Source organism: Hyalella azteca, unplaced genomic scaffold (assembly GCF_000764305.2).
Source record: "Hyalella azteca isolate HAZT.00-mixed unplaced genomic scaffold, Hazt_2.0.2 contig9135, whole genome shotgun sequence".
Lineage (NCBI taxonomy): Eukaryota > Metazoa > Arthropoda > Malacostraca > Amphipoda > Hyalellidae > Hyalella > Hyalella azteca.
The window spans coordinates 18,123-40,869 of NW_025939212.1; the positions used below are offsets into that span (position 1 = coordinate 18,123).

A 22,747-nucleotide genomic window follows, 5' to 3' on the forward strand; every position below is an offset into this window, starting at 1 on the left:
CTAGAGTAGTGTCGTAATTTTGAAACAAAACTTAATTTTTTTCTCATAAAATCTTGTCCAATGCAATAATTTATTTTAAATCACTCCTTTGGAGATACGATGTTATTTTAATGTCATGAATGTCAAGGACCTGGTGTTTTTATTCAGCTATTAGTTTAAGTCTTACGACTTCAAATCCTGTAAACAAATTTTCGTACGATCCGAGTGCAGGATTTTCCGAGGCGTGGGACTACGCAGCTGACGGAGATAAGCGATGCCGGCTAGTGCCATCCAAGCACGACTTAGTTCCGAATGTGACAGCAGAGAACCACACCGGTATTGAGCGAGTTTTTAATCCTGTGAGTTATTTATACTTTAGTCGGAAATTCGGGTTTAGGAGTTATCACACAAGCTTAGCGATTCACTGAATAATGCAAATCAGCTGTATGTTATTTATTTATTCAATCAACTGTATGTTGTTATTTCATGCTATGTTATATTTCGTTATTTATTTTATTTTTCTTTATGTTGTTATTTTCTCTTGAAATACAACGGTTATGAAAGTATTTGTCGGAACGACAGTTATATTTAAAACAAGAGTAGGCAATGCTTCCTAAATTGTAAAAATTTCAAATGTATTGCATATTCAATACAGAATTTATTTCGCTCTTTTTTTATTTTCTTCATCACGTTGACTACGATTGCTACATCTTGTACTATTGTTTCATTGTTTGTACTGTTTTTAAGCAGGGTTGCCAGACGGTCATTTTTTCTGGACAAATTCCGTGATTTAGTATTTCTCAATTGCGTTGGCCGGCTAAAATTTATGATAGTGGTACTTCCGAATTAAATTTTAAATACTGCTAAAAGAAAATAAATGTAATTTTTATAGCGGAACCTACAAATAAACTAGTATATATTGAGTTATCGGCATTTTTTGGCCTTTTTTGTTCTCGGATTTGGCCGATTTTAGGCAACCTGAATTATGTACCGCTACGTCCTGGAGAAATACATTTCGTGGTACGCATATGTACCACTTAATTCATAATCAACGTATTAGAATTCCCGTATTCCTCCAGGCTAAATGTGCTGAAGGTCGTCGCTACACTTGCTATAACATCAAAGGCTCCTCAATAAGTCCGGCCATGCGGATGATAGTAGCGGCGCTGGCGCTGCTCTGGGCCGCGGGCGGCGAAGGCGTCGTCGTGGATGTGACGGGGGGCGCCGTGCTGGGCGCTGAGGAGACCAGCGCGGGGGGCAGGCGCTTCTTTGCTTTCAGACACGTGCCCTACGCTGGCTTCGTTGAAGGAGAATTTAGGTTTGAGGTGAGATGAGAGATTTTTGGAAAGATGTAACTACGCTTTCTGTTATTTGGACTCGTTTCTCGATTAATGTATAAAAAACATCCATTGTTGTTTGTCAAGAGTGTGTCCAGTCTGAATTCTCTCTAACTTGCTTATAATTTTTTCTAATATATTACATTTTCTTTCTCGTCTGATAGCTTTAATTCTCGCTAACAGATTACTTTCACATTTCGGCTTGTGACCACCAGAAGCTTTAATGCCGTGACCTTTCTGTACACGAAACTAATAGTTTTCTAAAAATTTTTAAAAAATGATCCCATAATGTTCAGCCACCGAAGCCGGTGGTGCCGTGGACTGGGACCCTGAACTGTCAGGACGCAGGCCCAGTCTGTGCACAGGGCGGGATGGGGGTGGTGCAGGGGGAGGAGGACTGTCTACACCTCTCAGTGTACACTCCCCAGGTGTGTAATGTGATATTCTATATTTATTTAAATATAGAATAGCACATGATATTTAAAGTGCTATTCTATATTAAGTAATGTGCAGGGGACGACCAGTTAATCATACGTCACTATAATTTTTTCAACTGCTTGAAACCATTTAAAGATTTATTTTTGATGAACATTCGGATTGAGTTAAGCTGAAAAATAATACTCAGTGTTAAGGCGCAGTGTGGCCAATAAATTATTCGCGTATATATTGTACCAAAAGAATGAATCATATTAAAACATTCATATTTGAGAACAATTCTGAACGAGTTCAGCTGAAACCTGATACTTCGTTTCGCTAAAAATGAATATTTAGTAATTAATCCCCATTTATCATAACAATGAATTAACCCCAGATTGTTCAGGTTAAATTATTTAAGGCTTACCGCTTGCCGTTGTCGAGCCAATAATGCTCAGTATAATTATAAAATAATGGTATAATTTGTACAATATTTTGGGTATAATGGGTATATAATAATATAATATAATTTGTACAATATTTTGGGTAAGATTTACCGCTTATGATGCGGGAGTCGCTCCATAGTTTTATCGCTCGCCTTTACTAGAAACAATCTCTGTAATGAACAAAATTTGATGAGAAATTTTAAATAACATTTTGAAATTTTTGCAAAAATTTTTTTATTATTTCAATCATCACAAAACGTATCTTTAACCTGCATTTCATTTGTTCTATTGAAAATCGGCGAGCCAAGTGTTGCTGGAAATTGTCTGGCATTGATGGATGCATTCATTAATTAAATTTTGATAATAATCTTTATCATAGTTGTTAGGGGAAGCGTCAGCAAAGCTGCCGGTGCTGGTGTGGCTCCCTGGCGGGGCGTTCATTGTGTCAGGGGCGAATGCCTACGACCCCGCGCTGCTGATGGACCGCGATGTGGTGCTCGTTGTTCCGCAGTATAGACTGGGCATTTACGGTTGGTGATGCACAAAAATATTATTCATAATAAAACACACGTGTCATTGTTCTAAGTCGCTTCTTGATATTGAACTTTTAACAAATTTTGCCAAATTGGGTTCGGAAATTAAAATTCTTCGAATAAACTTCTTCCCATCTACATTAAAACGTCTAAATTAAACGTATCAGGTGGTATATATAAATGTTTTCTTTGATTCAAGTATCCCGTCGAATCTTCAGTGAATGCTTTGGAAAAATTCATTTCATTTTTTTATAAATTGATCATGTTTTTCAGGATTTTACTATGCGTTCAGTGAAGCTCCCGGCAATTACGGCTTACTGGACCAGGTGGCGGCGCTGCAGTGGGTGCAGCAAAACATCGGCCAGTTTGGCGGCGACCCTTCACGCGTCACCCTCGCCGGGGACTGCGCTGGGGGAGCGTCCGCGCTCTACCACATGATCTCTCCGCTCTCGGAAGGTAACTTGCCTCCCGTGGTTTAGTATTCAGGTGGTTTAGTATTCAGGTGGTTTAGTATTCAGGTGGTTTAGTATTCAGGTGGTTTAGTATTCAGGTGGTTTAGTATTCAGTATTTCGTATAGCATTTCGTATATTTCACGGTGGTTTAGTATTCAGGTTTAGTGGTTCGCATGAACGTGTTTAGAAAAAAATATCCTGTTTACCCGCAAACAGATCTCTCCAGTCTAGTTACTTATTTTTCTGAGTTGGACTTTATTGCGTTGAAGAAAGTCTTTTTTTAGCGCATTTTCTCATTTATGGAAAAAAGGCGCTATTGTGCTCGTTATGTCCGTCCGTCTGTCTGTCTGTCTGTCCGTCCCTGACGTCACGTTTTCGTCGACGAGAAAATGCGCTCTCTGTCACTCACTGCAGTGAGTACTGAGTTATATTTTTTTATGTTTCTGTCTGCCTTCGGAGGGAAATTTTCTCTTTATCAGGGCTAATATCCGACTGACATGTCTTCCGATACTAGCAAGTATATAAAGACTCAAAATTTATGGCTATCTCACCTTTATCCATGATAATGTACATACAATTTCACAATTAATTGCATGCACAAAATACTAAATCAAAGATAAATTTCAGTAAACATCATTTCTGAAATTTTGAATTATTATTATGGAAAATTCTCACCGTTGCCAGGGCTATTCCACCGCGTGCTGGCCGTGTCGGGGACGGCCTTGGCTCCGTGGGCGACGAGCCACAACAGCCACCGGTCCATGCTGGTCCTCACCAACTACCTTAAGTTCGTATTATTCAAACCAACGTTATAAATCTTTATGCTTTTTAGCGAATTTCCTCATTTGTGGAAAAAATGCACTATTGTGCTCGCCATGTCCGTCCGTCTGTCCGTCCATGACTTCAAGTTTTCGTAGACGAGAAAATGCGCTCTCTGTCACTCACTGCAGTGAGTACTGAGTTATATTTTTTAGGTACCTTGTATCTTCAAGACTTTACTAAAATTGCACAGTATTTTTAAAGCGTTACTGATACAGTATTTTCTTATCCACTGTCTTTCTGACTTGGCTGCTGAAGTGGCAAGAAATTTGCTTCTTCAAATCCACCGTATTTTCAAAATGCAAATACAATATTTCGAATATTTTTCAATGAAATTCAGTATTTCAAACGCAAAATGGAAAAATATCTATTTAAACCTATCTTGTTTTCCACATAGGTACTAATTTGCCTGCGCAAATAACACCATGTTATTTGGTGTGTTTTTCGTTTACTTTGTTTACTCATCGAAAATTTTTAACTCGTCAAATTTTTTACGCAGCAAAAACTTTCTTCTATTTCAGATGTCAGAAGTTGAAACAAAAGAAAACACGTTTGCTATTTCACATTTTGCTTTTTAAACAATTAGTGGGACTGCAATTTTTCATCATTATAGTTACATGAAAAAACTTTTTCTATATCGATTTCATGATCTAGAAAGGAAAAACACGCGTGTACCCTCGTTTTTCAAGTATTAAAATTTTTAGCAAGTGTAACTGCAACTTTTTTATCACTATATATGCAAGACGAAAAAATTCTGCTTCGATTTCAAAATCCAGAAAATGAAAAATAATGTACAGCCTCATCTTTTGCTTTTCAAATAATTTTTAGTGATAACTGACAGATGTGCGCGAGCGGACACGGCAGCCATGATGAACTGCATCAGGAGTCAGCCTGTGGAGACGCTCCTCGAGGCTCAGATGTTCATGCTGGAGGTGGGGCGGTGGCTTGACTTGTGGCGTGCTGGTGGCGATCCTTGTGGCATGTTGTGGCATACTGTTGGCGATCTTTGTGGCATGTTGTGGCATACTGTTGGCGATCTTTGTGGCGTGCTGTGGCGATCCTTGTGGCGTGTTGTGGCATACTGTTGGCGATCTTTGTGGCGTGCTGTGGCGATCCTTGCGGCATGTTGTGGCATACTGTTGGCGATCTTTGTGGCGTGCTGTGGCGATCCTTGTGGCATGTTGTGGCATACTGTTGGCGATCTTTGTGGCGTGCTGTGGTCATCCTTTTGGCATGCTGTGGCCATCCTCTTGGCGTGCTGTGGCCTTCCTTTTGGCGTGATGTGGCCATCCTTTTGGCGTGGTGTGGCTAGCCTTGTGGTATGCAATAGCTGCGGCACTATGTAATAATTCTACGTGTGTCCGAATGTTTGAATACATAACTAATTTAATTCGTCTTTCATCCACCTCATTACCACACACTATGCTCCAGGCCCGTGACTTATTCGTCGGGAACGGCAACTTCGCCCCGGCCGTGCAGGCGCAGGTCGTCAAGAGGAATGAGTCGCAGTTCGTATTAGAGCCTCCGGTCATCTCCTTCATGGAGGGTCGCTTCTCAGAGGTTAGAACTATTTCATTATTAATTAGCCATATGTTAGAATATAATTTGATTTGATTAAATCAATTAATTTTAATTGGATACTTCGAATTGATCAGAGGTTAGCACTATTTCATTATTCATTAGCCATATCTTAGAATATAATTTGATTTGATTCAATCAATTAAAAATAATTAGATACATCGAATTGATCAGAAGTTAGCACTACTTCATTATTCATTAGCCATATACAGGTATGTTAGAATATAATTTGATTTGATTTAATCAATTAATTTTAATTGGATACATCGAATTGATCAGAGGTCAACACAATATCATTATTATTCAATGCTATGTAGAATATATTTTGATTTGACTCGATCAATTAATTTTAATTAGATCTATCGAATTGAATCTCTCTTAATTTTCAATCGTTTCAACGTCTATCTATTGTATTCTCTATATAACATGTGAAATATTGATCTGATTGTCGTCATGATGGCATTGTTATATCATATCACTGTATCTATCATATTATCATATCACTGTATCAAACTGTATAAAAGTATGTTATAATTTTACCTATGAGCAGGTGCCAGTTCTTTTAGTAACGTCAAAAGATGTTGGAAACTACATCTTGGACATGTGTAAGTACCAAGTGCACGTTTCTTAACACGATTCGTTTGCGTATTTAAAGTTTTAGATAAACATCTGGTGAATTTTTGTGGAATTTTCTATGATATCAAATTCCGAGGTACGAATTTTTTATGTTTTTGGGTAGCGATATAGTCGCAGGATGGCCCAGTGGTTACAGTTCAGAGTACCAAGATTGGCGCAGAGAGGCGCGGTTTCGATCCCAGCTCTGTGCGCCAGTTTCTGGTCAGAATCGGCGAGGAGGCCGGGCGGTTAAGCACAGCAGAATTAGTATAGTATAGTATAGTATCTTCGGCATTAAAGAATAGGCCTGGATAGGAATTGTAGCAGTGAGTTGCGAGTTCGAGACCGCAAAATACTGTGAATGTTCTGCGATGTTAAGAATCGGCGACAGGCCTACGGCCTACTAAACGCTTAAACCGCTATTATTCTTATTACCGTTATGATACATTTTCTCGTATGTAGACAGCCAAAATTTACGAGATGCCTTGTATTTCTATTAATTCTTTCTAAAAATCAAGCCCATTCTTGCAGTAAATTGGCGTTTCCTTTTTTATTAATGGGATATCTTGGGTGTTTTATCCCTAATTTATTACATTTATCATTACCGGCATATGTAACTCAAGCGGTTTGCCTTATTTTTGCCATGTTTTTCAGCCCTGTACGAGTGGATGCAATACATAGAAGAGGAAAAAGAACTCTCAACTGACGAGATCATGTCCATCATCATCAAAGAACTCCGTGAGTAAATGTTCCATTAACACAACTTTAGTATCTCGTCTACTTGAAATAATTTTTTTAAATAATTCATTATTCAATCGTTTGTTTACGGAGCATCTGTAGGCTGGACCTATTAGTCAGGTTTTCATTTTTTCAGCTCTGATCTGAATTCAAGCTATTTAAAAATTTTATAAAAGAACTATATACTATTTTAAATCGGAATAATCATAGAGCAGGTTATGTATTTTATATATTTCTACATCGACATTCCTCTGCGAAATGTTTTTTGTTTCATTTTAGACGTGGAAGAAGGCAGTGAGGCAGAGGCCTTGATCTGGCGACAATACTTTAAAGACCGAAAAGGGCGACCGAACGTCGAGAGAATACCGGCTATTGCTCAGGTGGGTAACTCCCCAATACCTGCTATTGCTCAGGTGGGTAACTCCCCAATACCTGCTATTGCTCAGGTGGGTAACTCCCCAATACCTGTCTCTTATACACATCTAGATGTGTATAAGAGACAGGGTGGGTAACTCCCCAATACCTGCTATTGCTCAGGTGGGTAACTCCCCAATACCTGCTATTGCTCAGGTGGGTAACTCCCCAATACCTGCTATTGCTCAGGGGAGTAACTCCCCGATAGATACTCCTGCCCTGTCGGGTGATCCAAATGGCCCATCAATTGCTGTACAACTGAATTTCAATTACAGTTGGAGTAAGATTATCTTCGCTGTTGACCAGCATGAAGAGGCTCTTGAAAGACTACCGGAAAGACTACACAAATTATTCTGAATTGTGATAACTTATTTACAGAAAGAATTAGCAGGATATTGTTTATTTGTATTCAGTTATGCAGAATGACAATTGTAAACCTTTTTCGGTGAAAGCGCTTCCACAATCGGATATAATCAAGCCATAAGTATGTATGATCATGAAATCATAGCATTTATTCTCCATGCAATTTTCGTACCTACTACTAAATTTAATCAATTTTCAGTGCGTAGACGAAATTACTGATTATTATTGATAGACAAATTAACATTTTTACTGATTATCGAGCTGGGCATTTGAAACCTTTCCCTGTCATTTGTGAAGAATAATTTAAAATTGCTCAATTTTTTAATGATCAATAACGTCCAACTTGTTGACGATGGCCAGTCCTTGAATTTCGCGTCAATATGATCCTCTTTCTTATAAACATCTGGACCAGTAGTACTACATTTATTAATTTTTCAACTTTCCACTAATTTTCGTAACATTCTACATATTTTTTTAGTTGTTGGGAGATGCGCTCTACAACACGGGCCTCCTGCACACAGCTCGCTACCTGAATGACAAAGTGTCCACAAGAATATTACGGTGAGTTGCGAGAGTTTTAAGTCATTGATTCGCCGAAAATGTATTTGTTTGGCAAATTTGTAATTTTGTTGAAAAATTTCTAGAAGCACCGTAGCATATTGAATGCAGTAAAATTCCGTCATGATTCCGTCTATTCTCATCTGAAAATATATCATAAATTTAAGTTACATTTGCCTCTTAGGACTTATTTTCACGCAATAATTCTCGTTTGGGATGACAAGTTTGACTTTGAGGAAGGGTGGCTTCTCATCCTACCAATCTTTTATTTCGTGTTATGTGTAAAAATAATTTATAAATAAAGTGAACTGCGTTTCATATGGCTTTTTATTCATGGAATAATTCTCATTTTGGACGACAGGTTTGACTTCGAGGACGGGTGGCTTCTCATCCTACCAAATCTTTTATTTCATGGTCTGCGTGAAAATATTTATAAATAAAGTAAACTGCGTTTCATACTGCTTTTTATTCATTAAATAATTCTCATTTTGGATAACAGGTTTGACTTCGAGGACGGGCCACACTCGTTCTACAAGCGCCACCCTGACCCTGCCCTGGCACCACCGGTCCCGCCAGGTGCCGGCCACTGCGACGAGCTCAGCTACTTCTTGCCCGACCATCACGAGCCTTTCACTTCAGAAAAACAGGAACGTGTCAGCCAAATTATGCTAGACGTGGTCGACGATTTTGTGAATGCACGGTGAGATAACATTACCAATACCATACTTGTATTACATTACCATAATGCACTCGGAACATTTAATGGGTTATATTATTGAAATAGTTACTCACTTTCTGCTCGTGGAAAAAATACAGTCTTAGGCAGGCTACGTTGGTTGAAATTTTCTCCATAAGGGCAAAAAAGACATCGCTATTCGGTCATAATCTCGCTCATTTTTCGTAATTTGGCAAGCAGATGTGGTATTATAATGCCGCTTGTGACGGTTCGCTCTGAAGAGAAGTAACATGCCGTCTTGACGTCTGACTATCAAACTGGTATGAGGATCGAGGAAGCATCTTCGAGGTTTACAACTACACCAGACTTGCCAGAAACTACACCAGACTTGCCAGATATAAAACGAGCAGGGAAACTACATACCTTTTCTGAAGTCTGGTGTTATGAAACCTTTTGTATGTTAGTGTAATATACGTTTGACATCACAAAGTGCTTTAGGTCTCTTTAATAAGCATGATAACAGAATGATGGCGGGACCGGCTTATGATAGGAAACATTCTATTAGTTTGTATGATAAACGTTTTCCATCACGTCTCTTTTTGACAGAGAGCCGAAAACATCGTGGCCGACTGTGACGGACGAAGGTTTGGAATGCATCGTAGTGACGTCTGACGGCGAGCTCACGACGGACGTTTTCTTGCCTCCTGACCGCGTGAGGGCGGCAGAGGAAATATTCCTGCAGCAGCACAAGATTGAGCTCTTCAGGTATAAGCAAGACAAGGAAAAAGGGCAACATGACGAACTGTAGGAGCACTAACTGAGAAAAGCTCAAGATATGACTTTACATGCGTATTTTTAGTCGTAACAACTTATTGTTTTCGTCACTTCTTTAAATTAGTAGAGCTATCAATTATGACTGTCATAAGTACCACAATTCTCTACCTCAGTTTGAAAAGTAGAGAATATAGTAACGTAAAGTTAAGATGCAAAAAATACGATATTTTGTTTACATGAATAATTGAATTCTTCAAATCCAGAAATTTTTTTAAACATCCTTAGCCTTTTAAAAGTCGAATAGGTATGTACGTTATTGGAAAATTTTTGTGCTGGTTAGTGACGTAATGTTCCCATGAAGAATCGGGCGTTATAATCCTACTCTGAAATTAATATTGAGCAAGTCTCGGTCACGAAATCATGATTGAAATGTTCATGTCTGTAAAATATTTATAAGTACTACCACAATTACTATATCTAGGAAAAAGACAATACAACGTGGTCAAAGTGTCCTTAACGAGTTTATTATGCACAAAGGTATAAAATATCAACATGGGTTCAAATAGATCGCCGTCACGCATTGGGAGATGCGCTAGCGATACTTTTTATCTGCAAGCGGTCACGCTTGAGTGGATGAAAGCTGCACGAGTAACTATGAACATTTGTGGGATACTAAACTAGAGAGGTTTTTAACAATCATCTGCTTTGATAATAATTAAATTTTTGGAGCATAGACACTATACATTTTAATATAATAAACATTGTCTGCATTGCAAGTCTAGAACAGTCTTCACAAATACCGGAAAACATACATTTGTCCAATCGTGTTTGGTAATGAAATATTAGAAACCTATTTCATTATTCTATGTAACTTGTATAATAATTAGATACATGTCTAATTATTAATTAATACAACATAATTTTGATACGTCTAATTCAGCAAATGTGTCTTCCATATATAAATTTAATGTGGCGCTTACAATGCGTTCAAATAACGTACGCTGCCAAGGAAAATAATTTAGTTGTAGGATAACATTTTTGTTCAACTGCAAATACTGGGCATTGAATAGCTAAACGCTGCCATAGTCGGTAGGAAACAAATTTATCAGTAATAGACGCAAGAAGGGAAAATGAAGACGCTCTCCGTTAGGCAGAAAATATAGTCACACATGAACGTGAATAGAAATTTCTCAGATGCCGACATCTTGAGCTCAGGAAGCATGGCAGCGCACGCAAGTTCATGTCCGTATGCGACTGGAACATAACTGCGCACATATAATACACGGTAAACACGTTTCAATAGATGGCACTAGGAGCCGCAATGTTTTACAACAATGTCCATCTATGACGAAGCACAAGTTACGATTGGTTCTTGACAGATGGGATATCTGTTACACGTTCCTCGAAAAGCAATGGATGCCAAGTAACCTAAACTGTAACTCGACACAAATGTCAAAATCAATACACTCAGCGAGATGGGAAAGAGGCTTCGTTAACATAGTTTCGTGACTGTAGTATTATGGTCACCGAAATCGCTGATGAAGCTGGACAACGTAGCTGATAATGCCAGTTACACAATAGCTCATTGCATGCTAACGTTTCTAGGCTGACAGCCTTCCAGCATCAACCGTCCTCACCACGTTACAAAATTCTTCTATTGAATGCTACATCTATCCATTGTTACAGCTTCCAAATTTGAGTATCGGCAGTAACATTTAATTATGCAGAGGGAGCGCAAACACTCCTCGTTCATGACATTGTCACCAAGTTTGTTTCGGAATTCACCAACATAAGATAATAATATCCTAAATTTCTCGTGTCCTTATTCTCATTGTAGATTACTGGTGAATAGCATTCGAGCCGCCGAAAGAAGCACGATAATGATGTAATACCGTTTATGTGAAAATAGTTTAGTGTTGTAGTAAATACATAAGAGAAAAATGTAGAATATTTTCAGAGAAATAAAATGTAAAGAGCAAGAAGGTATCATGAAATTATGTGCAATGGTTAATAATCTTGCTCGGCAGAAACTTATAAATATATGCTAGAAATGATTCCCAGTAACCCTGAGTTCTAATTTTACGAAAAATATCAGTGTGCTCTTACGAAAATTCCTGGAGAAACATGGCGTGAACTTATATTAATAAGAGAACATCAACACAACCCGAGTAATTATTCAAACAACTTAAAAGTCACTGCAACAGCGGAGCAACAGTCGAGATATACATCCATTCTTCAAAAGTAAACAATGTAGCATGACTGCCTGGCTCACAAGTCCTGATGTATGTACATGCCGTAAAGTATATTGCCTCAAAGAGCATCATTACTACGTGTCGCGTTAAACGAGTCAAACAACTTCCTGACAGAAACAGCGACCTGGATAGAGCGTCTGCCAAAGTTCAACGTTTCGTCGTATCATTTCACTCAAATTTGAATCTAGATGAAGGAAAGTAAATACATGAAGATCGAGAAAAATTAGCGAAATTTTTCGTTCTGTAAGGCATTTGGAATCGAAGCAGTAAGGAATGGGAAAGAATACTTGAATGTTATAGAGTAAATACACTTCAGCAGGTTCATATAATATAACGTAACATAGGTATAGCTATATCTTCGTTATTATCTATATTGGAAATCTTTAGACGTGTTAGAAGAATATTAAGAGCAATTCGAAAATACTTTCCACTCGGGCATAATGCCGTGGGAGACGGAATTCACGGCAAGAGTAAGTCTGAGTCTTTTCCGCACTCCTGACGCCGCTGTAGAGTAGGTCCGCGGAGGACGAGTTATGGAGTCAAAACACACTAATTGCTCGGGAAAATACACATAAGCTACGAAGTATCAGACACGTTTGGGAAAAAATACGCAGCTAATAAACGCCGAAAATTAGAATTAAAATCAACAGAACAGAAGACAAAATTTACGCAACCTCACTGATCGAAATGGAGTTCATTAAGGAATGCGAAATTTTAGTTATAGTCAAAAATTCGATCAAGGAAATGACGGCACAACTTCACCGATTGGAGAAAAATAAACAAGTCTTAACACTTTTTATAGTCGCAAGTGAAAGCAGTTCGTGATTATTGTAGTGAGTATAAGATCACGATTATCACTGGGCCACCTACATTTGTCCTTTTCACAAGGCTATAACGAAGACTTTTTCAAGCAGCAGTAAAGATACAGATAGATTATATATTTAATACGAAAGGCATGTAACGTACACAAAATTTACAAGGTTTGCCATGCACTTCTAATTGTATTTTGAACTCAGATACGCATTAAAAATCTGAAAAACAATCAGGTGGTCATTGTAAACGTCAAGATTGCTGTCGCGAACGACAGTTTTAGTGTCGAATGAGCATCTTTTTTGGGACACAGTAATACTCATCATCAATACATCATTTTTTAAGGGGAATACGTTTCTAGGTTACATAATCAAACAGAAATTAAGGAGTTAAGAAAGAACACGTGTAGATGATAGAAACAAGAGAAATTTGTTAACAAAATTATCACGTATTTATCAACATTTAATTATAATTGGGTAATGGGTAGTTTTACTTTTCACCGGTTTCGATAGGTAAGAATCCTAAAGCGCTGTTTAAAAGCATATAAATTTTCCTGGCATATAGAATCTCTTAAACCATTCTGAAGAATCATCCTACGAGATTGGCTAAAGGAAAGCTCCGAGAGGGAGGTGGTTGGAGTACACTCTCGATTCGTTGGCACATCAAGATAAAATTGTTAGTAAAGAGCACTACTTTAGTATGACAGATTAACTCAGAAGGCTTCGGTAAGGAGTAGGGATTTGCTCTAGCCACCGCTAGTCCATTTTAGTTAAGCGGTGGCTATGGACAAGCGGTGGCTAGTTAAGCAATGTTATTATCACAAAACGTTCTCAAGATAACGTCACACGACCTCACAACTCAACTCACACGGAATTTATTCATGTCAAGTCGGTTACTTCCGAGAATAGGAAAATAACCTGCAATACTACACCACAAGACTTGTGTTACTCTAGCAATAGTGGCAGTGTGAATTGAGTGAATTAGCCTTGAGCTATGCAAGGAAAATCGTGATATTATAGCACGTAAATCAAACGGGCAACACGGCATGCTCCACAGTTCAAACGGAATGCTGGAAAACTGCGTGTCAAGAACTGTGGAATAATTAATTAACGTTAAAGTCTCTTGAATTACTACACAAAACCATACAAGTCACCTAAAATTAACTAGAAAATAAAGAGTTTGTACACCTCCCTAACACTGACGCTTTGTTTGTGTTTTTTGTAATTTTTTCTCATTGAATAATTTCAGCGATGAAATATTCACGAGTGAATGGATGATCAACACTGAAACTGAAGACAAAGTAACTTAAAAATTGTAACAAGTTTCCTGACGAAGTTCTCACTACAATGAAACTCACTGGCGGCAAGAGAATGAAATATGATCAATTAAACTGAGGATATGCGCTAAATTAAACCACACATAATTACAATGGAAACAATAGCTACAAACTTGATCAGCATTATAACACAGAACGTAAGGTGCACTCAATTGATCGGGGCACTGCAGTGCATACCCGCACTCACAAAAGGCTTCAAATCTTAAATGTTAATAAATTAGCTTGACGATGCCACGATTATTAGCCGCATTTTCATCCAACACAATCACACCCTAAATGCTTTTAACAAAAAAGCCATATGATCACTGCTCCTTGCGGGGCTTCCGAGAGCGCACGTCCGCGGTTTCTGAAGAGGCGGATTCTATGACGTGACCGTTGGCATGTCCGTTGGCGTGACCGTTGGCATGTCCGTTGGCGTGACCGTTTGCGTGACCGTTGGCATAACCGTTGGCGTGTCCGTTGGCATGGCCGTTCATCTTGCCATTCGACAATTGGTTACTCTGTTGGTGAATCAAAATAACAAATCAGAAGAAAATCAAGTACCTATTAGATATGTTGAGTGTAATACTGGCTCAAATTTTAGACTATAATAAGGGCATTAAAGAGAAAAATAGCTTGAATATTCCTTGTCACTTACAAACGCGTGATTTCCATTAGTTGAAATTCAACTTGCGGTGAATTAAAAAAAACACTAATAAAACATAAAAATGAACCAAAATAAAATATTCCTGTACATTTTAATATCAGTTCGTTTCAAGATTACAACATTCGTGGTTTGCAGAGAAGAAATTCCTCACAAGCCATTCAATTCAACTTGGGGTGAATTATAGAAACACCAAAAAATATATAAATTATTAAAATGAACCAAAATGAAATATTCCTATACATTTTGACATCAATTCGCTTCAAGATTACAACATTCGTGGGTTGCAGAGGAGAAATTTTCCACAAGCCAACACATGCCGGCTTAAGTATTAAGAGAGCCCATCAACTGCCAATATATCAGTCCAGTTTCCTAGCCGTAGATGCAATAATCCTGCATCAGAGGGTACAATACCTTGAAAGAAATAAATCGACTTTCAGTAGGCTTCTGAAATCAATTTGTACTAAAGATTAAATTGATGGAGTTGAGGACGAGTTATTGAGTCAAAACTGACAAAAATTAAGACATATTTATCAATATGTCTATGAAAGACATATTTATCAGTATTTAGTGACAACTTGTTTGATTATAACGACATGTAAACACCAGCAGTGGTTGCATGCAAAAAAAATGACTAAATTGGTCACCTTTTCGTTCGGTTTTGTTACTGTCGAGTTTAGTAGGCGTGGATTACTTATGCAATCATATGTAATCCATGCATGTATACATATGATGCTTGTGTGATCTTCTGAAATATACATTCGATTTCATGTGTAATCTACGCAAACCCTGTAAAGCTAAACTGAATGAAAGTGAAAATGTTAGAGACACTAAACCGATAAAGACATCGATAGAGGACAAACACGAACCTCGTCGACAGCTGGCAAGAAGCAAGGTACGATCTTCTTGACGAAGCTGGCAGCTGACGTCTTCTTGGCCATGTGTTGTCGGTAAGCCTTGACGTAGAAGTCAGCGAAGAGGAAGAAGAACATGCAAGCATGGCCTCCGATCCACCACATGAACGCCTTCGGGTAATCGCATTCGCGGAACACCAACTGAAAGCGAAAGCGGTTCTTTTTAGCGCATTTTCTCATTAATGAAAAAAATGCACTATTGTGCTCGCCATGTCCGTCCGTCTGTCCGTCCGTGACTTCATGTTTTCGTCGACGAGAAAATGCGCGCTCTGTCACTCACTGCAGTGAGTACTGAGTTATATTTTTTTTTAGCTTACATGCGTGAGATTAGGGCAAGTCAAGTGCGTCTGATACAAAATATTTTAGTGCGTTCATTAAAAATTAAATACGAATAAATCAAATTTATTTGCGTATAACAATGATAGTTCTTTATCTTAAATTATTGTATTGCAGAACATACTCCGCTCAACAACTTCAATAAACTTGAATTTTAACAATAATACAGACCACAAGGAATTGAAAGCAAAGAAAACGCCAAGCAAATTCACCATATCGATATTGAAAACGTTTTCAATATCGATATGGTGAATTTGTTTTTCGTTTTCTGTGCTTTTAAATACCTTGTGAACTTGCGATATAAGCAGACTCATAATATAAGTACTTTGATACAGACCTGGAAAGCGTGAATGAAGATAGCCACAAACTGCACAATCTGGAGGGTGGTGACGTATTTCTTCCACCAGATGTACTTCTGGTACTTGGGTCCCATGGCGGCCACCATGTAGTAGAAATACATGACGATATGAACGAAGGTATTAAGGAAGCCAAAGAAGGTGCTGTGGCCACCAGGAGTGTATCTAAGGCCTACCCACGTACTGAGGGGCATGATGCCGTGGTGCAGCACGTGCAGCAGGGAGATGTGCTCGTTCTTCTTACGCAGCACGAAGAAAAACTGACAAAAAATTACTCTTTAATAATTGAGGAGTTAATGAGTGAGGATATATGTGTTTTATTATAGCCTGCGAATTGACATTTAATTTCTCGACGCGTATCAAGAAAGACAGCCATTTTGGCATAGGAAATTTCTATAACAAAGATAGAAACATTAATGAAATTGAAATTGGCAAAGCAGAAAAATGGGCGTCTTCTGGTAGACTATGTCGTGATCGTGAACAAGAGAAATTAATAGCATTAATAACTCAAAAAAACAACCAAGGAACCAACCACCAAGATTCAACAGGCAACAATAAATTTGTATCTGCATAACAGCCGCTAAACGCAGAAATAAAAACTCACCAATCTTCCAGTGCACTCACCGTGTCAATGAATTCAGTGAATTTCGAGATATAGTAGTAGTAGCAGGCATAGAGCATCTGCACATATAGACGAAAATTAATTAATCCATAAATAAAAACGCGTAAAAATTGTCACTGGTTCGTCAACCAAATTTCGCTTCCTTCTACTAAAAATGAACCGTGTTATATTTATGAATAAAAAAGATATAAAATAGAAGATGACCCGCCTAATGTGTATTCAAAGAACATAATTTGAATTTTTTTCAAGTCAAAAAAAACCACCACAAGGCTCAAAAAATATATATTCGGTCACTGAATTCAGGCTTTAATAAATGATTTTACTTTACTCTGCACAACTCGACATCACTAGTTTGCAAGAACACAGGAGTAATGAGAAGTGATACCGCACCAAACCGACATCAGGAACAAAAATAGAACAAAAGATCAGCAATAACTATGTACACTTTTACTGTACAGTCCAAGTTATTTACAGAAACTATGGAAATTAAACAGCGTTCAAGAAATCTTCTAAAAACATAAACTAATTTCTAATTACAATTTGAAAAAGTGACTCGCAGTAGTATAATCGTTAATTAAATAAATCTAACTCAATGCAATCAGCACAGCTGCTTGGCCGTCGCATTGATACAAAATATCAGTCATTATTTTAAACGCTCGTCATGATGGACAAGTAAAATATAAAACCGCTCAGTTAATGTTCATCATCGGAAACTGGGTTTGTCCCGTGTGATTCATGAACATAAATTGAACTTCACCTCTTAGTAAAAATTTTCTTACATTTACATACAAATTTAAACTCACCGTGTGAGCACAAATAAGGATGGAAGGAGTGAGGCAAGAGAGACCGCAAAGGATTCGAGCCAGACGGAAAAAAGTGCAAGTCAGCGACGAAGAACAGGGCAATATGTGCGAGACAAATGTCGACCAACATGAAACTCTATACCAAAGAGAATGGAATCCATTTCGATTTCACTTACCATGCATCCAAAGATGAAAGATGAATTTAAATCTTCATCACTTCGCTACAATGAATCTAATTTACTTACGGTAATGCAGGAAACATCGCGGCAGGCTGCGAGAAGTACGAGAAGTCACAGCTAAAGCATTTGTACTAATGGAGATAATACAATGCGGTTAACAGCTACAATATTGGCACTACTGTTAGTTACACAACACACTCTACTGCCTGCTGCAGCATAAGCGTTGGTACTAATGTTGCTAGGGAACAAAATTTAAAAGCTGAACAAGAATGCTTGATTGGAGCAGCAGTAACTACGTATATCCACGGACTGCATAGGATACAGCAAGCTAATTTTACTGATAAAATTACATTATGCTGTTCGGCATTCAAAGCTCAACAGATAAATGTTAGTATACACTGAAAACTACACTGCTTTCGTATTATTCGAAAAAGAGAAAATGTGAATCTCTATACTTTTAAATCAAATAAAATGTGAAGAATAAGTCAGTTTTACAAGTCGCTATTAGTCCAATATAAAGCTTATGCGATAAATCTAGCATCAGAAGAGAAAAAAAAGCTGCGCGTGCAATTCTATCAATCCTCTTTTCATTGGCTTCTTTATTTATGCCCTAGACGTTGCAGTCCCAGGCCACGCTGGTTCACTGCTAGACAGGCCCCCACGGAGCAAGTGGAACTCAGCTGCCCTCAGCAGGGCGGGCTGATGCACGATGCGGTTGCATACTTTTCTGATGGTAGCGGGGCGGAGGCAGACTGTAGAACGTACGCATCCAGGTCCTTTCAAAGCGTCGGCCCAGGATGATTGCAGATTCCAAAACAAAACAAATGTTCCACATATAAGCCTGAATGCAAGAGCACCATTTACAGTGCGGAGGAGCTCCTGAGGTTAAATACTATCTCCATTCTCACGGACTTCTCGGTAATTCTGAGAGACATACACAGCCATTTCTGTATCCTAGATCTCATTTCTTAGTAGTTGTGACACGTTAGTGCCATCATGAATATCCTTTTTTTCGGGCGCTGTCCTCATGGATGTAGGTAATTTATTTTAGCTAACGAAAAGTCAACTGTCCATTTTCTTTTTGTTTTAAATTGCAGAGAAACCGATCCGCCAGAGATTCTCGGCATAGCAGCTAATACTGTCGTCTTTAAAATCAATTCTACCTGCATCCGCAGTTCTAAATGATCGGTGATAGAGCTACATTAAGCAAGATAAAACTGAGAAGTACGAAAGATGGCGCAATGTCAGTAGAGGAGACGAAAGTATAATAGATTACACCGAAGATGACATTAGTAATTTATTAGCAAGCTAAAATACAACTGTAAAAGCATTTTATAACAAGTCAATAATGAACAGGTGAAAGGCGCATGTGCTGAGATCAAACTGTGCCAGTCCACAAAATTTCACACTGCGTACCAACCCACAACACGCGCTCGAATAATAAATGAATTGTACACACAATGCATGATAGAATAAGAAGAGAATTACACCACAAGCGCTTGTACAGCGAAATAATTAGATCTTAACCCCTCATAAGGAAAAAATTAGGCTACACACGCTGTACAGTAAAAAAATTACACTGCATACGCTGTACAGTGAAGGAATTACACCACAAACGCCAAAATAGAAAATGATTTTCTGAAATAAAAGACAACGCTAAGGCAACGCGCGTCGCAAGAGAACTGATGCACTCAGGTAGATCTCGGTAGGATTCCGAATAACAAATGAAACTCTGCCTAAAGAAGGCAATTTGTAATTAGCCGTATTAGATGCTTTGAGAGAACACTGAACACGGTGCAGCAAGTGCATGAGAATAACACGTACCCGATGTGCTTTTTCCGAGTTTGAATAATCAACGGGCTGACACTTGTAACTGTACCCGTTGAACCAACCGCTGGCACCAAACTGTTGGGACAGACACACTGTGTTATTTGAGCGCAAAGATCATCCAAGAAACCCGGGAAGTTGGAGAGGTCAGTAATTCAGCAGCAGATCTGGAGACGCCGTTTAGCAGGTAGCGAACATGAACATTACGTACAAAATAGTATACATGTGCAGGATGGATATCTCCATAAAATACATCATTGCCATTTGGGAAAAAAGGCTTGCCCTAGCATTAGTGAATGTGTACCGTGGAGAAGCAGGTTACCAATGCACCGTAGAGTAGTCCTCATTTCGAGGATAAGTCTACTGTATCAACCCTGTTAAAAAACACCGTGTTCGTGCCTCGTGTATAAGTATTGCTGTAAGTGGTCAAATATTGGTTCAAGTCGTTCGTGGATCTTGTCGCAAGACATTAGTGCGAGTCGCTTCACCGTGAGTCGATGCGTGTACGGACCATATACATGCAGATTCAAATCCCAGAAGCGAATTGTACGTGAATTTGTTCTATACATTGCAGACCAAAGCCCAACTAACGGTACAAAAAAGAGAGTTAGTACTCAAGGGCAGGGATGTGTTAAAACGGATTTATTATTTACCGCAAACTCCGGATTGGAGAGCCAAAAAATGGCAATGGCAGGAAGCAGATATTACGGCCTAGATTACAAAAAAGTTACGAGTGTTTTAAATCTATTAAATATGAAACAAAACAGATACAGTAAATCAAGATTGAATAGGTCGTTGAGAATTAGGGTCATGTAATTAGCAATATGTTGGAGCTTGAACAATCACATACCTAACAACGAAAATGATTATTTTCGAAACGCATAAATATGGGATCAAATTGACAGATAACATTAAGAAGGAAAGCATTACCACGAAAATCCGAAAGTGGTGTCTCAAGCAAAGACTTCCAAGTTATCTACGCAGAAAAAATATATATCAATAACAAACATACCTCGATGATGCTTCACCATGAAGAGGAACTCGACTTATATTGTAAAGACAACCAACAAAATCACCAGCACGATATCTGAGAATAATTTTCATGGGCTCTCGTCACTCACCATAACGAGGAAGGAAGGATGCAACCATGTAACTAATGAACTGCAACCACTACAGTTAACAACTGACTAGCACAAAGCGAACCACCACCTCCAAATATGACGAGCAAATCGTCACACAAGATCTGCTTAGCCATGACACGGATCGTGAAGTTGGCCCTCAAGTTGCTGGCTGATATTACAGCGGATCTGATGAAAGCTTGTAAATAATGAGGGGAGGAGGAGGAGGGCTTGTCAGTGTAGGGTAGTTAAGAGAGACTCACTCGTCTGCTCGTTGGATTGTCAGTATAGTCGACAGGCTGGCATCTCAGGTCATATCCTACGAACCAGCCCCCCATACCGATCTGTTGTTAAAAACATCAGCGGCACGGTTAGCTGCAATGCAACGTTAAGCCACACATATATTAATTAGCGATATCGTATTACTTATAGTAGCATCGACGAAGCGCCCCACCACCACTCGGACAGAATAAATAACATTTATGAACAATTGGCATGTAAACAAATGTAAACAATTAGCAACAAAACAACAAATGTAAACGATTTGGAATGTAAATAATTTGCGATTGGATACAATTGTGTAACTGGAACATGGAGTATGTAGATGTACATTGTGTTATGCCCAACACAATTGCACAAAAAAATGTTTTGGGACATCCACATGTACTGCCACGGAAATAAAGAGAAGCTGTACGCCGGAATATAGTGCGTAATAATGTCTTAGAATTAGAAACATTATCTCATAGTAAGATAGAAATTACTTCATGTGATGTTGATTATCAGCAACGCTGGCAAAGGCATCTGGAAATGAAAAAAATATATCAACCTGAAACATCAAATAAATAATTAAGCAAATTTCCGTCGTGGAATAATACATGTTCTTACAATTTAATTTTTTTACAAAAACTAATCGAGCTCGACATTAAAATATTGTTTCGAGAATTGCAAAATCTGTTCCGACAAATAATGGTCAAGTTACAAATTGAGAATAATTACATTGGAAATATTCTTTTCTATCTTCGTTTGTTAATCATAACGACCATGATTCATACTGCAATCATAGCAACACCTCGTCAATTATTTGTATTGCTAAGATGGTAAAGGTCCTCGTCCAGCCTCTAGAAGGAGCGGAGCTGCGACATCAGATGCTGCCACAAACTCATTATTTTGAATCAATTACTTTGGCATGAAACAATAAAGCACTAATTTGCGAAGGCCACGATCAAGCTCCGCTCCGTTCCAGGTTTTACATTTAGTTGCAGAAATGCACCAATTCTAACCATGCAAATCTACTGGTCTTCTTGACAGGCACAAAATGCGCCGAATCCACCCAAAAATTTACGAGGTAATATAATACAAGTTCACAAAAATATTCCATCCGATTTTAGTCTGTAAACACAAACTTTCAACATTGTTGTGGATCAAGATTGTATACTTCACAATAATTCCCAAGTCCCTATCAACGGGGCACTATCTTCACACATAAAATTCTAATGACGCAACCTGTTCGTACACTGAAATCACCATAGAAACACAATATCATTTCTACACAAAATCATTATATAGGTATATAAATAAATCAGTATATAAAAATGATGTATGCGTACGTAACTCACCTCATAGAATATGAACATGGAGAAAAGAACTTGGAGGAAATTATAGACGATAATAAGGTTCTTAAGCTGATATGGCTGGCGGTCCTTCATGAAGCGAGGGCCGGCAACCTTGACTAGCCACACATACACCAAACACACGACCGTCGTGGGCAGCGGTGATTCCATCATGAACCAGCCGTCCATGCGGGTGTCTGCAACAACAGGGTCGTTAGGTAACAGCTGCGGCCGTGCGGCATAA

At 38.5% G+C, this 22,747-nt stretch overlaps 2 protein-coding genes across 4 annotated transcripts in view; one reads left to right on the forward strand and one right to left on the reverse strand.

The window, feature by feature from the left end:
- Window positions 1–220: 220 nt before the first annotated feature.
- On the forward strand, window positions 221–9,957 carry LOC108676750 (carboxylesterase 5A-like). The gene is made up of 14 exons (XM_018164882.2): window positions 221–338; window positions 1,059–1,304; window positions 1,613–1,744; window positions 2,556–2,706; window positions 2,983–3,165; window positions 3,847–3,949; window positions 4,823–4,913; window positions 5,413–5,541; window positions 6,110–6,164; window positions 6,829–6,912; window positions 7,192–7,292; window positions 8,168–8,250; window positions 8,747–8,947; window positions 9,530–9,957. Exons 2-14 carry the CDS (start codon window positions 1,125–1,127, stop codon window positions 9,729–9,731), a joined length of 1,695 nt encoding a protein of 564 aa, XP_018020371.2. The 5' UTR covers window positions 221–338; window positions 1,059–1,124; the 3' UTR covers window positions 9,732–9,957.
- A 242-nt stretch (window positions 9,958–10,199) lies between these two features.
- Window positions 10,200–22,747, reverse strand: part of LOC108676756 (elongation of very long chain fatty acids protein AAEL008004) — a 54,802-nt gene continuing 42,254 nt past the window's right edge. For 2 of the 3 annotated variants that reach the window (XM_018164889.2, XM_018164888.2), the window contains exons 4-9: window positions 22,510–22,700; window positions 21,157–21,237; window positions 16,969–17,025; window positions 16,326–16,604; window positions 15,608–15,793; window positions 10,200–14,595 (exon numbers count right to left, since the gene is read on the reverse strand). In XM_018164889.2, the coding sequence (XP_018020378.1) occupies window positions 14,398–14,595; window positions 15,608–15,793; window positions 16,326–16,604; window positions 16,969–17,025; window positions 21,157–21,237; window positions 22,510–22,700 (992 nt within the window). In that variant the 3' untranslated portion in view covers window positions 10,200–14,397. Of the gene's footprint in view, window positions 14,596–15,607; window positions 15,794–16,325; window positions 16,605–16,968; window positions 17,026–19,772; window positions 19,854–21,156; window positions 21,238–22,509; window positions 22,701–22,747 lie in introns of all 3 variants that reach the window. The other variant, XM_018164890.2, reaches the window with a different exon arrangement.